This window comes from Sarcophilus harrisii, chromosome 4 (genome assembly GCF_902635505.1).
Source record: "Sarcophilus harrisii chromosome 4, mSarHar1.11, whole genome shotgun sequence".
NCBI classification, from domain to species: Eukaryota; Metazoa; Chordata; class Mammalia; order Dasyuromorphia; family Dasyuridae; genus Sarcophilus; species Sarcophilus harrisii.
This window is the reverse complement of record NC_045429.1, coordinates 14,911,528-14,927,626: the sequence shown is the minus strand read 5'-3', so window position 1 is coordinate 14,927,626 and position 16,099 is coordinate 14,911,528. Positions and strand designations below refer to the sequence as shown.

Here is a 16,099-nt window from a genome sequence, read left to right as displayed (position 1 = left end):
CATATTTAACATGTATGGGACTACCTGCCATCTGGGGGGGGGGGGGGGGAAGGAGGGGAAAAGTTGGAACAGAAGGTTTTGCAAGGGTCAATGCTGAAAAATTACACAGGCATATATCTTGTAATTAAAAAGCTATAATAATAATAATAAGAAGAAGAAGAGGCTATTGCGATATTTCTGGTGCAATGTGAGGAGACTTTGATCAGAGGGAGGGACCACTTGGGCTGCATTTTGTTAATCACTTAGAAAGCCCCCACATTTCTCTCATCTCCCTCCCTTTACCTTGTGTCCCTGCATCTCTTCCTTCACTGCTTTACTTCCTGCCTCCCGGCACCTACCAGAGGGAACAGCAGCATCTGCATGTGATTAAGAACATGTTGTTTCTGGGGAATTAAGACATAGCTGTGGCAACATCCAAACTTCTGATCAGTTTGTTTTCCCCCCAAAGTTGGCAGCCTTAGGGAGACATTCTTTCAATTGGTGAACCCCAAAAGGAATATTTTGAGGTTTTTCTTGTCTCTGCTGCCCGACCTCAGCTCATTAATAATTTGATTTGGGGGTCACCAGGCGGGTGCCACCATGGAGTTGTTACATGTGTGCTTTAACTTTGGCTGCCCGCTGGGGCTCCCCGGCTTCCCTCCAGGAGGCTGGAATTGGCCCAAGCATTAGCAGAGTTTGTAGATATGGCATCTTGGGGCGGGTGTATATGTCACTGTCTGACATGCCCTTTGTAGGCTGAAGCAGGGTGGAGGAGAGGGCTAGCAATGCAAAGGGTGAGTCTTCCTGGAAGCAGTAGCTTCTAGGCAGAAGTCCTTGCAGAGAGTGTTCTAAGAGACCTCCTCACTGGGCCTCTGCCCTGTGTCTTCTGCCTTCTCTGTTTCCTGACTTGAGTTTTCAGCTCCCCTTTATGTATTTTCCCCCCAACTAGAATGTCATCTCCTTGAGTATGAGCACCATCTTTGTTTTTAATTTGTTCTTTTATCTCCAGCATCTGGCAGCAGTAAGTGCTTAATAAATGCTTTTTGATTGACATTGATTGCTATGACAAAGATTGGGGGCCAGGAGGAAAAGGGTTGAGGGAAAGTAGGGTGCAGGGTGTGACTGGCAGCTGCTAGAGCCTTTCTTAGGCAGAAGCTTTGGAGTGGAGGTCAGTTTAGTGTTGGAAGTGCCCTAACTCAGCACATCAGAGGAATGGAAAGCTAGAGGGACAAGGAGCCATCTAGCCCAAGCTTCTTATTTTTCAGATGAGACAGAAGTGAAGCGACTTCCCCTGTGTCACCCAGATAGGTAGGAAGGTTAAGTAGCACAGGTGAGATTGAGACCCAGGATAGCACTCTTACCACTGTATCATGCCTTATTCTTCTCATCTAACCCATTTAACAGAAGGATATCAGGCTCCAGGAGTCCAAGGTCATAAAGTGAGCCATGGCATGCTCCAGAGTTAAATGACACAGTCTCAAATTTTGTGTTGCAGCTGTCCACTTGTCACCCACTTATCTTTTAAGACAGGGACTCTTGTTCCTTTTGGGGAATGTGGACTCATTTTGGCAGGTTTTGTTTTCAGGACAAATGCCATCCATGGACCCTTTTGGGAACCACAGACCCCAAGTAAAGAACCTTTGTTCTAAACCATTCCTCTAGGATAGCCTGAAATGAAGGTGAGACCATTACCAGTGGATGGGCTGAAGTTTATTTAAAACTTTTGAATCAAAAATCATTAATGATATGGCTTATAATTTTCTTTCTGTGCTTTTTTCTTTTCCTAATTTGGGTATTAGGGGCTATATTTGTCAACTTCATGGGGGATACTGTAGGATACTAAAAAAGTCATTTAATTTTCTGTCAGTTAATGTTCTGATTCTTGGAAGTGGAACCTGAACTAGTCTAATTCCTTGCATGATGATACTGTGAAGGACCTTGGAGTTAGTATTCCAGGGATCAAATCTTACCTCAATTTTTGGCAAGTCAGCATCAGGTCTCTTGAATGTAGTATCTTCATCTGCAAAATGAAGGGGTTGGATTAGATAGTCTGCAACATCTTTCCCAATTATAAAGCTTTAATGCTGTGATTTGTGCTCTTAAGGAATCCCTATTTCTCTAATGGAATTATTCAAATTCTGTTTGAAGAGCAAATGGCATATTATATTGTAAAGGACTTTTACCCTTACAACAACTCTGGAAGGTTGCTGCTGTTATTAACCCCATTTTGCAGATGAGAAAACTAGTCAGTGAGGTTAAGTGACTTGCCCCAGAATCACCCAGCTATCTAGGGCTGAATTTGAACTCAGCTTCCTAACTCCAGGGAAAGAAATTTCTCTACTGTGCTACCTAGCTACTAGAAAAAAATGCTTTAAAATTTTTAGTTCTATGAGAATTTTCCTTTTATATTTCCTTTAATCTTCCTAGGAGTCTTAAGTCTAGTAGTTCAATCTCTGACTCAAAGAGTATAGATATTTTAGTGACATTATTAGTGACTTATATGGGTTACCATCACTCAAAGCTCCACCAAAAATGTGTTAATATGTCTATTTAACTTTGACTATTCTTTGTCTATTTTCTGATTTTGAAATTTTTTGATTCATATTTCTGTTCTTATTAATGATTTGGGGCATCCTTTCATATAGTTGTTAATACTTTGCCTTTCTTTGAGTACTTCTTGTTCATACACTAACTTACATATTGGGCAATAGCTTTTGATCATACATACATACATACATGCATGCATTAGTATATGGTATATCTATAGATTCAATATATATTTTAGATAATACATGCTTATTAGAAAAATTAAGTGCAAAGATTTTTGTCATTTGTACACTTTCATTTCTTATCCAAAATTTGTTAATTTTATTTTTGTAGAAACTTTTCAATTTCATGCACAATTGTCATTTTTTGTCTTTGGTAATTGTTTCAGTCTCTTGTTTGGTTAAAAATAGTATTTCCTACGTCTACATATGAAAGATAAATAATCTTCCCTTCTTATTTTTTATGTTGATGATATTTACTATCAAGGTAATGCATCCATTTTGATTTTATTATGGAATATGGCATGTAATATTGGTCCAAGTCAAATTTCTGCCAGATTGCTTTCTCAGCAGTTTTTAAAATCAATTAAGAATTCTTTTCTAAGTAATATAAGTTCTGTTTAATCCAAACACTGGTCTGGTGAGTTCTGTTGTTTGTGATTCTCCCTTGCACAGTCTGTTCTATTCATTTATTTTCCCAGTTTAAAAGTAATGCCAAATGTTTTTCATGATTGTGCTTTATGTTATAGTTTAAGGTCAGGAAATACAATTTTCCCTTCATCTTTTTTTTTCTTTTTTTTTTTTTGTCATCTCTTTTTTCCCATTATTTCCCTTGATATTTTAGATCTTTTTATTTCTCCAAATGAATTTTGTAATAAATGGTTTGAGTTTTGTAAAGTTAGTGTTTGATCATTTTATTGGTATAGCATTAAAACTGCAAAATAATTTAGGTATTTATCATTTTTTTTGCAATGGTATGATTCAGCTATGAGGACTGAACATTCTTCCAACTGGGTTGTACTTAGAAATTGAATTATGTACCATATACTTAGTAATTGAACTTTACTGAGCTTTGATAGATTGATCCTCCAAATTTTATGCACTTTGTAGTTTTATTTTTATGATATTTTCCTTTCTCTTTGTGTCTTTTAGATTCTGTTATGATTAGATATATCGTTGATTCTTGTATATTTATTGTAAAATTTGCAGATTTGCTGAAGCAATTCATTATCTTAAGAACTTTGCAAATTTCTTTGAAATTTCTAAGTATCCAATCATGCTGACAGCAAAAAGAGATATTTTATTAACATTATCTACATGCCTTTAATTTTTTTCTCTTGCTTTATTGATATTGCTAGCATGTCTAAAACTTTTTAAAATAATAATGGGGAAAATGGCTACTCTTGCTTTACTCTTGCATTTACTGGTAAATCTTCTAGTGTGTAAATCTTCTATCGCATGTGATTATTGGCTTTGATTTTAGAAGAATATTTTTATGATATATTTTTTAAAAAGGTCTACTGTGTCAACCTATATTTTGTAGGTTTTCTTAAAAAATTATACATAACATGTACTTTGTTAGAGGTCTTTTCGGTATCTACTGATAATCATGGGTTTGGATTAGTGTGATTAATTATGTTGATTGTTTTCCTGTTATTGAACCATTTTTGCCTCCCTAGCATAAATTCAATTTGCTCAGAATGGGTAATTTCTTGGAGGAATTGCTGTAGTCTGTGGGATAGAATTTTATTTAAAACTTCTGAATCAAAAATCACTAATGATATAGCTTATAATTCTCTTTCTGTGCTTTTTTCTTTTCCTAATTTGGGTATTAGGGGCTACATTTGTCAACTTCATGGGGGATACTGTAGGATACTAAAAAAAGTCATTTAATTTTCTGTCAGGTAACCTAATTTTAAAATCTAGTTATGCCATTTCCCACCTATGTGTTCCATTTCCCAAGTCACTTCATTTCTCTGATCCTTTGTTTTCTCATATGTAAATGAGCAAAATGATATTTTAACTCTGCACCTGAGGGGAGGAAAAACTTACTAAATGTTAAACTCTTAGAAATATAAATTCCACTTCTCAGATGTTCATAGAGAAACGACTACACTGGGAGCATGATATTTAAAAGAATCCAAGGTGAAGATTTCCTCAAATTTAAATTTCTTCAGATTTTCTGAAAGGAGAATGAATGTCTCTGTAAATGAAAAAAATCATACCACAATATATCATAGATATTAGAACTGAAAAGAAACTCAGTTAGTAAATGTTTATCAAGTCTTTAATTTATGTATCGGTGTTTAATTTATGTATTGGTATACAATATGTATTGTATAAAGATAAATGAAATATCTCTTGTCTTCCTGTATCTTACATTCTCTTGTGGGGGAGAGACAATATATAATATGTAGGTAATAATAAAATAATAATAATATAATATGTAGGTAATAATATAAAAATATATAGTAATAATAAAATGATAAATAATATGAAGGTAATATACAAATTAATAAAGATAATTTGGGAAAATTCATACATTAGCAGAGATGAGTCAAAGAAAACTAGGAATGCTTAACTCAGGTGTGGAAGTATGGGAAATGCCCAGTACAAATGCTAAGAACTCTCAAGAGAGCTTCTGTTCAGTTCTAGGCTGTCTGTGGTTAAGGAGATATTCGAAAGAGGGTCATTGAGATTCTTTCCATGCTGTAAGTAGACTCCTTCGATTAGCTGTCTGGTCTAAAAGAATCTCTTTTCCTTCTAATTTCTAATCTGAAGCCCCATAGCAGGCTTTTTTCCCCATCATTTTAACTCGCCCAAAGTCACACGGCTAGCCCAGGTTCTCAGATTCCAGATCTAGGATTCTCTCAACTGCACCATGTTGTTTCCCTGAAGCCAGAGAGTCTGTCATTCATGAACACAGTCTGGGATTGTCAGAAGCCTGAGAGAGGCATTTTACACAAAGAAATGCATTTGAAGAGCCCAGTTTATTCTGCAAGTGATGTGGGCAAGAAGCTGGTCCTCTCTCTGACTAGTCTGCAGTGCCCTCTATTGGCTGGCTCAACTCATGTCAGTCTGGATTTCTGCATCCTAGCCTTCCAATGGGGAACATTGTCTTCAGCCTCCTAGCTGATGATTCTACTCTTGCCTAAAGCTACTGGACTACAAAGCCATTGTCTCCCATCAGCCAGATCCACTCTTTGACCCCCGTGAAAAGAAATACTTATTTTTCTATATTCCAGCTTCAAGGGAAGGCAGCAATATTGGCAGTAGCTGCTCAGGAAATGAAAACATTATTATGTATAATGAAGGAAGAAGCAGTTAGGTGGCCTGATCTGACACATCTTCCTGGGCAAGTCCCTGTATTTTATTTGCCTCAGTTTCTTCATCTATAAAATGACTGGAGAAGGGAATGGCTAGCCCTGCCAGTATCTCTTTCAGGAAACCTCCAAATGGAGTCATGGAGAGTCACATGCGACTGAAAAATGACCAAATAACATCAGTAATGTTTTGGAGATTTGCTCTCTTTATCTTTTGTGGGAGAAGAAATTGTTTTTTTACTGTTCTGAGAGATGGGTCAGGAAGAGGCAGATTCATTGGAGCCCAAAGAGATCACCATTTGATAATTTCTTTGACTCAAGTCATGAGTAAGCCATAGCCTGGGGGAGGGTACCCATCCATGACTTTAGTCAGAACCTAGCTGCTCTTATCAGCAAGTAACTCTTTGTACAAATGAACAGAGTATTTCTGACTCTTCTAGGATATAATCTGTTTCTGTACTTCAGAGTCACAGATTTAGAGCTGGGAGGCCCTGAAAGGTCATTAGTCCAACTCTTCCTTCTAGAATTGACAGGGTGTAGATGAGACTTTAGAAGTCATTGTGTTCCACTTCCACATTTTACAGATCAAGCCCAAGTTCACACACTGAAGTCAATCTGAGTTGGGTTAGACCTCAGCTCTCCCTGACTCCAAGTCTGATACTGTATTTACTGTGCTGCCCCTCTACAAAGAAGTAGTTTTCCTTTTTTTTTTTTTTAATTTAGTATCCATATTTCTTTATTTTTTAAAATAATAGCCTTATATTTTTCAAAATATATGTAAAGATAATCTTCAAAATTCATCCTTGCAAAACCTTGGGTTCCATATTTTTCTCTCTCCCTCCTCATCTCCCCTCATCCCTGGATAGCAAGTAATCCAATATAGATTAAAAAGTGCAAATTCTCCTAAACATATAAGAAGTGGTTTTCCTAAGGCCACACAGATAACCAGGGGCAGAGTTCTGGGCTATGAACACACCAGGAACTTAACATTCATTATCAGGAGCTTGAGATTACTTTTTTTTTTTTTTTTTTTTACTGTAAATATTATTATTAAGGAATCGTGGATAGAAGTAAGGAAGGTTTGTGTTCAAGATCTACCTCATACATTTTCTCTTTCTGACTCTTAGTAAGGGCTACTCCCCAGAATCCTTCTCTTTCATCCTTGTGTTCCCCACCCAACCACTCTAGGTTGCTGATCTGAATGGGTAAGGGGAGTTCCATAGCTTCCCCATTCTGATAAGTCACAAGTTTCCAATAGACCTCCCAAACTCCTTATCCCCTCTCTATGATAATAATAAAATACACCTTCCTAGTGCTTTAGTCATTAGAGAGTACTTTAACTAGACATGATTTTTTAAAAAGCTTTTTCTTTTCAAAATATAAGCATAAATAGTTTTCAATATTCACCCTTGCAAAACCTTGTGTTCCAAATTTTTTTTCCCTCCCCTCCACCCACTCCCTTAGAAGGCAAATAATCCAATATGTGTTAAACATATGCAAGTTTTCTATATATATTTCCACAATTATCACACTGCAAAAGAAAAATCAGATCAAAAAGGAAAAAAAAAATGAGAAAGAAAACAAAAAGCAAACAGCAACCAAAAAGGTGAAAATACTATGATCCACACTCAGTCCCCACACTCCCCTCTCTGGGTGCAGATGGCTCTCTCCATCCCAAGACCATTGGAATGGCCTGGGTCACCTCGCTGTTGAACAGAGCCAGGTTCATCAGAATTGATCATCGGCCTACACATAATTTCATTGGAAGGTTTAAAGTCGTTTGCCTATGGTCACAGAACAGGATTTATCAAGCTGGACTTGAACTCATGCTCCAAGACTAAATCTCCCCATGTCACTCTGTCTTTCTCCTCTAAGAAAGCATTTCCTGCTTTTCAGTATACACAAAGTTAGAGCACAGGGAGGTATAACCTGTAAGGTAGTTTGTCATCCCCCTTTCCCTCCTGAGAAAAAGGATAGATTCCAAAGTCTTTTGTCACTAACTGACACCTTAAATTAAAGAGATAATTGTCGAGCTTATTTATTACTGTGTCAAGCCTCAACTGGAATGGTTTCATATTTCAGCATGCAAAGTGTGTTGTGATTCATGGTGGCTGGGACCTGAGTAGACAGGTCCTTTATATTACTGCAGCGATGGCCCTCGATACACCTGCCTGCCATTTTCCCTTCAGCTCCTTTCTCTGCCTAGCCAAGAGCTCCCTCTACTTGAAAACATGAGTGTATTGATACCCCCACAAGAAAACCTGGCTTTAAATGAGTGTCTAAGACTTATTTATCCCTGGGGATTAGGGCTTTTTAATTGGGGGTCTAGGATCTTGCTATTTTCATGTTTTGGGTAGTTTTCCATATAGTTGATATCTTTTCTAATCCTGTGTATTTTTATTTTCTAAATTTAAAATATAATCTGAGCAGAGGGTCTGAGGCTTCCCTGGTCTGCCTTCCAAAGGGGTCCATGACACAGAAAAAACGATTGATCCCTTATAGATATTTAAAGGTTTCCATTAAGACTTGTTAGAGATCGCCAAGATTCTGCATCAAAATTGACTTACTGATGCAAGGAAGAAGAGTCAGATTTCAGGACATTTTTCTAAGGAACAATTTCCATTGGTTTTACTTTTTTTAAATACTTTTTAATCATTTGGATAAACATTTTCCAATGACATGTAAATTTTTTTTGACGTTTATTTTTAAAAATTTGGAGTTCTAAATTCCCTCCATCCCTACTCTCCCCCTTGAGAAGGCAAGTAGTAGGCTATTGATTATAGATGTAAAATCATGCAAAATATTTCCATATTTGCCATGTTGCAAAAGAAAACACATAATAAAAACAAAGTTTTTTTTAAAATGTGATTCAGTCTGCACTCAGAGCTCATCAGTTTTCTTTCTGAAGGTGAAGACTATTTTTCATCACGTGACCCCTTGGTTTTAGATAAGGTTCCATCCTTTGCAGAGCTTTGAACCTGTATGCTGAGATTTATCACAAAGTAACACATAAAAAAAAGGAGATTCAGTCCTTTGAGGATTGCTTGACTGCTTTAAACTGTCCTGTCTACTTCCTTTCTATTGCCTTTTCCTAACCTTTCCCCCATCATAGATTCTCAGTTTCCTAATCCAATAGCCTTGTAATTCAGACACAGAACCACTATATCTGGATGGATTCCATTGCCATGTGTGTTTTTATTTTCTAAATTTAAAATACAATCTGAGCAGGAGTCCAAGGCTTCCCTGATCTGCCTTCCAAGGGGTCCATGCCACAGAAAAGATTGATCCCTTATTTTGAAGGTTTCCATTAAGACTTGTTGATTGCTCCATTGGAGTTACTTGTTACTAGTTGAGTTACTAAATCTTTCCAGCTTCCAATGTAGTTGCCCTGTAATAAAGTAATCAAAACAAAAAGGAATTGAATAAGACAGGGCTGCTTCCTGGCTGATTGTTGACTCGGTCATAAGTAGCATCTTTTTCAAAGTGGGGAAGTCTGCATTAGCTGTGTCTGGTTTTTCTTTGTGTTTGGTATGAGCTAGTTTTATAGGGTCTGATCAAGTAAAAGACCTGGTAAAATTGGGTTTGATATGGAGCTGGTATTGTGTCATTTTTTTTTTCTATAGTAATGTTTCTCATCTCTTATCTCTCTCAGAGAGCCATCAATCTCCCCCTCCCAACCTTTCCAGTCTTCTTACACCTTAATCTTCACCACATGTGCTTTAATCCAGTGACAGTGGTCTCCTCATTCTTCCACAAACAAGACACTTTCTCTCCAGATTGAAAATTTTCTATGGCTGCCCCTTATTATCCATGTATTCTTCTTCTTTTCTACCTACTGGCTTCCTTGACATCCCTTAATCCCAAATCTTACCTTCTCCAAGAAACCGTCTTCAAATTTTGCTTGCCTTCCCTCTGCTAATTTTTTCTTTATTTACCCCATAGGTAGCTTGCTTTGTATATATTTGATTAAATATTTATTTTCTCACTTATTAAATTGTAAACTCCTTGAGGGCAGGGGCTGTGTTTTGCTCTTTTTTATGTCACCAGCATTTACAATTCCTGGTGCAGAGCAGATCCTTAATAAATCTTTATTGTTTATTGTTGTATCTTAAGTCATAGAAAAATTCCCAAAGGCTGTGAGCATTCTCATCATACTCCATGTTTCTTTTTTCTAGCACATATCAAATAAAGGTTTAAATGATTTATATGACTTTGTATGTACTTTATAATAACATTAGTAGAATGGAAGCGCTTTCTAGAACTAGTTCTATTTTTGCCTTTGTATGCCCTGGCACTTGTCAATTGCTCATTAATTATTTGTTTTGAATTGATGAATACCAAGGTGACATCTTTCTTCTCTGACTCTTTTTTTCAGGATCCTTTAGACCCGACCCGGACTGTGATTGTGATCCGCTCTCTGGTAGCCAACAGTGAAGCTGAACGTGGTAGGGAATTATTGCCGGGGGACCGCCTGGTCTTTGTCAATGATCGTTCCTTGGAGGATATCACGCTCACTGAAGCTGTGGAAGTTCTAAAGTCTCTGCCTCCGGGCAGAGTGACCTTGGGCATCTGCAAGCCTTTGGTGGTAAGAGTCTTCTTTATTGCTGAGCTCCTCACTGGGTTTTAACTCTAACTCCCAACCCTCTTTTGACAATGGATCTGCGTTCATGTGTTGAGCTCTTGTGTTGGATTCAGAGGAGCCTGCAGCAATTAGGTGAGAGATGGAGGCTGCATTTGTATGCACCAGGTAAGAGAAAGGACACACGGAGCAGTCCTCAAATATGGTGACCATCGCATACCCATCCTGGGGAGGAGAGAGTGAACAGCTGGGAGGAGGAGCAGCATTGGCTTGCCACATGAGGTGGTCTCTGAGATACCTTTTGTATATGTGAACAAATGTAACTATCACATTGCCACTAAGTGATTTCTGAATTGGGTATGACCAATAGGACTGTTCATTCAGGATGTGCTAAGATCCATCCAAGATTTCCATAGATCTTTTTAGAACTATAGTTCATTTTCCTCACTTGGACTCCTGCTGTTCTCTTAGCAATAGTAATTTTTCAGCTCTTCTCTTAGTTTCATCTTCCACAGCAATCTCCCCGAATTTTTTTATTTCTCCCCTTCCCCAGTCTCCCAAAATCTTTTTATTTCTCTTCTTACCTTTATGCTCATCCCTAATTCCATTGCTTTTAGCAGATGACTTAGCCTACTACTTTACCAGTATGGCTGCCCTCTGACATGAAAACTTCTCTGCCTTTTGACTCACTTTCCCATCTATCACTAATCCAGTGATAATGCATTCAGATCTTGAGGCTGCTAGGTGGTAGATGCAGTATAGAAAAGGTTATAGAGTTAGACAATAACTGGGTAACTTTGGGCATATCAGTTAATCTCCCTTAGTTTCCATTTCCTCATCTGTAAAGTGGGCCAAATTCCTAGGGTTGTGCTGAGAATACAAAGAGAAGATTTGTGAAGCCCTTTGCAAACCTTAGAATTCTTCAATACTAGCTGTTGTTGTTGTTATTCTTATTAATATTTTTTTTTCTTTCCTACACTGAGGATGCCAGAATTAATTTTCTCGCTTTCTATTCTTTTATTCTCTGCTAGTTCCCTGCCATCTAATTATAAATGTGTTTATGCTTCCCAATATTAAAAAAAAAAAAACAACTCTTGCCTTGACCTTAGCTCTCACTCCATATTTTTCTGCTCCCTTACTGTCACATACATCTTGGAAAAATTGTCGATATCTGATACCCCTGCTTTCTCACCACTCAACACATTCTGTCAGCAAGTATTTTATGGTAGTTAATTTATGCTGGGGTAGTTAGTTAGCACAGTAGACAGAGGATTAGGTTTGGAATCAGGAAAAATCATCAGGTGTTCAAATCCATTTACTGGATCCTTACTAGTTATGTGATCCTGGTCAAGTTACTTAATTCTATTTGCCTCAGTTTCCTCATCTGTAAAATGAGCTGGAGAAGGGAATGACAAATAACTCCAATAACTTTTCCAAGAAAAACCCAAATGGGCTCATGGAGAGTTGGATAGTACTAAAAAAAAATAACCGAACAATAGCTATATCCCTGGCAAGATGCTTACACAAAATGAAACAGCATTTTCTTGAAAGAGTATCTTTTCTACTCAGGGCAATATGACTTCTTCACAGCTTTTCCCAATTCCCTCAACAACTATTACCTGCCCCTCTCAACCTCCCACATATTTATTTTTGTATGCACTTATGTGTATTGAGTCTACTGATAGAATGACAGCTTTTTGGAATAAATTTTTTTTTCTTAAATTTATTTATTTAATATTTTCACCAATTACATTTAACAGGTTTTTTACATTTGTTTTGAAAACTTTTGACTTCCAGATTCTCTCCCTCACTCCCATTAAGAAACCACATGTGAAGTTATGTAAAACGTTTCCATAAAAGTCCTGTTGTGAAAGAAAACATAGATCTCCCACCCTAATAAAAAAAAAAACCTTCAAGAAAAATAAAGTTTAAAAAAAAGAGAGAGAGTATGCTTCAATCTGTATTCAGACACAATCAGTTCTTTCTCTGGGTATGGATAGGATTTTTCATCATAAGTCCTTCAGAATAGTTGTGGGTCATTGTACTGCTGAGAATAGCAAAGTCATTCATAGCTGGTCATCCCAGAACATTACTATTATTACCTTGTATATAGTGCATTTTACTTTGCTTGAATTCATGGAGGACTTCCCAGATTTTTATCTGAGAGCATCCAGCTCATCATTTCCCATAGAACAGTAATATTCCATGACAGTCACTTATTCAGCCATTGCCCAATTGATGAACATCCCCTCAGTTTCCAATTTTTTGTCCTGAGAAGAGAGGCTCTACAAATATTTTTTTATGTATTTTTAAAAACATTTTTTTTCTTTTGGTATTCATGTCTAGTAGTAGTTGTTAGATCAGAGGATATGCCCTTTGGGCATGGATCAAATCTTTTGACCATTTATCAATTGGGCCATGGCTCTTATTTTCTATAAATTTGACTCCGTTCCCTCTGTGTTTGAGAAATAAGACCTTATCAGAGAAATTTTATTCTAAATTCTTTTTATAATTACTATTGTTAATTATAGTTCCCTTCATTTATTCTATTCTCTCTATCATTTTATCCTGTCCCTCCTCAAATATGTTTTGCTACTGACGTCTCCCTCCCCTAATATGCCCTTTCTTTTATCGCCCCCCCCCCCCCCCCCCTTTCTGTATCTCATTTCCCTCCTATTTTCCTCTAGGATTTTTATACTCATATTGAGAATGTATGTTATTTCCTCTCTGAGCCAATTCTGATGAGGGTGAGATTCACTCAGTCCTCTTCTTCTCTTCTCCTCTTCCCCTCTACTTTTTCTTGCCTCTTTTTTTATGGCAGAAAATTTTTATGGCACTTCTCTCTTTTACTTTCTCCCAGTATATTCTTCTCTCATTCCTTAATATCAAGATTTTAAAAAGATATTATCCCTTCAGAGTCAATTCATACCTGTGCCCTTTGTCTATATATACTCCTTTAGGCTGTCATAATAATGAGAAGGTTCTGAGAGTTATTAGTGTCATCCTCCCGGGTAGGAATATAAACAGATAAACCCTGTTAAGTCCCTCTTGATATCACTTTCCTGATTACTTCCTTATTGTTTTCCTGTATTTGAAAATTAGATTTTCTATTTAACTTTGGTCTTTTCAGGATGAATGATTGAAAATCCTCCATTTCTTTGAATATCATCTTTTCCCTCAAAGCATTATGCTCAGTTTTGCTAGGTAGGTGATGGTTGGGTGTAATCCTAGTACTATTGCTCTCCAGAATATCATATTCCAAGCCCTCTGGTCCTTTAATTTAGAAGCTGCTAAATTTTGTTATCCTGACAATAGCGCCACTGTACTTGAATTGTTTGTTTCTGGATACTTGTAATATTTTCTCCTGGACTTGGGAGTTCCAGAATTTGGCTATAATATTCCTGGGAGTTTTCATTTTGGGATGTCTTTCAGGAGATGATTGGTGGATTTTTTTTAATTTCTATTTTACCTTCTGCTTCTAGAATAACAGGACACTTTTCCTTGATAATTTCTTGAAAGATGATATTTAGGCTCTTAGGTAGACCAATAATTTTTAAATTATCTCTCCTGTATCTAATTTTCAAGTCAGTTGTTTTTCCAGTGAGATATCTCACATTTTTTTGGTATTTTTAAATTTTTATTTTTATTTTGCTTTATTGCATCTTGATGTCTCACAAAATCACTAGCTTCCATTTGCTCAGTTCTGATTTTTAAGGAATTATTTTCTTCAATAAGCTTTTGAACCTCCTTTCCCATTTAACCAATTTTGCCTTTTCAGGCAGCCTTCTTATTAGCTTTTTGTATTTTCTTTTGTACCACTCTCAATTCTTTTCCTAATTTTTTATCTCTCTCTTATTTAGTTTTCAAAATCCCTTTTGAGCTCTTCCATAGTCTGAGACAAATTTTAATTTTTCTTGGAGGCTTTGAATATAGGAGCTTTGACTTTATTATTTTCTGAGTGTCATCATAATTACTTTCTATGATCAGAAGCTTTTTTTGTTGTCTGCTCCTTTTCCTATACTATTACTTTTCTTTTAAATCTTTGTTAAAATGGGGCTTTGTTTCCAGGGTGGAGAGTGTATTGTCCCAAATTTCAGAGATTTGTGTAACTATTTTCAGAAAGCCTTCTAGAAATGTGGCCACAAGCACTCTTTTTCTGCCCTAAAAGTTCATCCCACTATAGCTGTAAAAGCTAAAGCAACAAAGTTATGCTTTGCTGGCTCTGGAGCTGATGCTGGTGCTGGGACTGATGCTGGCACTGGGGCTTGGGCTGCCCAGTGCAGTCTACACCAGGTCTACCTGTTAGCCTCCTGCCTAGTATCACAGACCTTTTTTACTCGCCTTCTAAGTTGCTTTTGGATGGAAAATGTTCTACTTTGTCCTTTTGGGTGTTGTGACACTCTAACATTTGTTTAAAGTCATTATTTAAAGGAATTTGGAGCAGTTTGGGGGAGTGGTCAGGTGCATTCTTGCCTTTAATCTGCCATCTTGGCTTTGCCACAAATGTTTTTTCTTGATGTCTGTACTGTTTAACACAATGACCGGCACATAGTAGGCACTATATAAAAGCTTATTCTATTTCCTCCTTCCCCATGACTAAAACTAGCAATTCCTTCCCCTCCCCCATTTTCTTCTTCCTTTGCTACTGTAATATTTAGTACTCTTAGCTTTTCCCTATGGCATTTCCCTGAAGTCCTTCCTTGCCTTTGGACATAATCTGCAGTTTTCCTTTTACTTCTCTGTCCCCCCCTTCTTTCTATGTCTCAGTTTTAGATTCTTGTCATTTAACCTGAATTTTCACTCTCATGTTTTCCATTATTTTCCTCCGTGGCCCATCTGTCAGTATCTGTAACACTTCCCCCTTGCCCCAACATTCTTCATGTGACTATTTTTTTCATTCGTGGCATCAACTGTGAGATCTCTGTCTCTGGCTGTGACCTGTCTTTAATGGAATTGACCTTCATTTCCAACTGCCTAGAGGACCTCCATTACTTTGTATATCTTACTGTGTGTCTGTGTGTCTGTATGAAGATGAATGGAGAGAGGGAAGTTTTCTATTTCTAAATGTCTATAGGCAACAGTGACTTTTCCTTCGCTCTGCTCAGGTTCACTAACTGGTGCTTAGAAATAGTTTCTCATTGGTCTGAACTTATCTTCAAACTTTGCCCTAAATATGGGGGAGGGAGAAATAAGGTTGTAAATAGGTAGTCTAAGTCAAACATCCATCACAGATAGGAATTCTGGTGTATACCACAGTACCTGGCACATAGTAGGTGCATAATAATGGTTGATTGATTAATTCTCTCTTCTCAATGCCATGACCATAATGAATTAGGTCCTTTACTTTACCATCTCCTTGAATTACTTCAATAGCCTCTGCGGAGGAAATGCATAAAATCTATATTCAGTGGATTTTGGTAAAATACTCTCTTCCCCCAAAATAGTAATTACCGGGTTATATACATAGACATACTCCAATCTGTGTTTTATTCAACAATAGGAAAAGCTTCCTGATACCTTGTGAAGGGCCTCTACTATCTTTGAGATCTCTTACCCCACCAAGATGGTATTTTGGGGATTAATTAATTAGAGAAAAACTAAAAGAAACCTGTTCTTTAGCTGCTCCTGAAGCAACGAGGTCAACAAGTTACAACCCTAAAGTTAAGAACTTC

The 16,099-nt window shown here is 37.1% G+C and overlaps 1 protein-coding gene across 4 annotated transcripts in view; it reads left to right on the top strand.

Moving 5' to 3' along the window:
• PATJ (PATJ crumbs cell polarity complex component) overlaps positions 1–16,099 on the top strand; it is a 329,924-nt gene that overhangs the window by 101,898 nt on the left and 211,927 nt on the right. For all 4 annotated transcript variants that reach the window (XM_031969002.1, XM_031969001.1, XM_031969004.1 and 1 more), the window contains exon 18: positions 10,224–10,433. In XM_031969002.1, the coding sequence (XP_031824862.1) occupies positions 10,224–10,433 (210 nt within the window). The remainder of the gene's footprint in view (positions 1–10,223; positions 10,434–16,099) is intronic.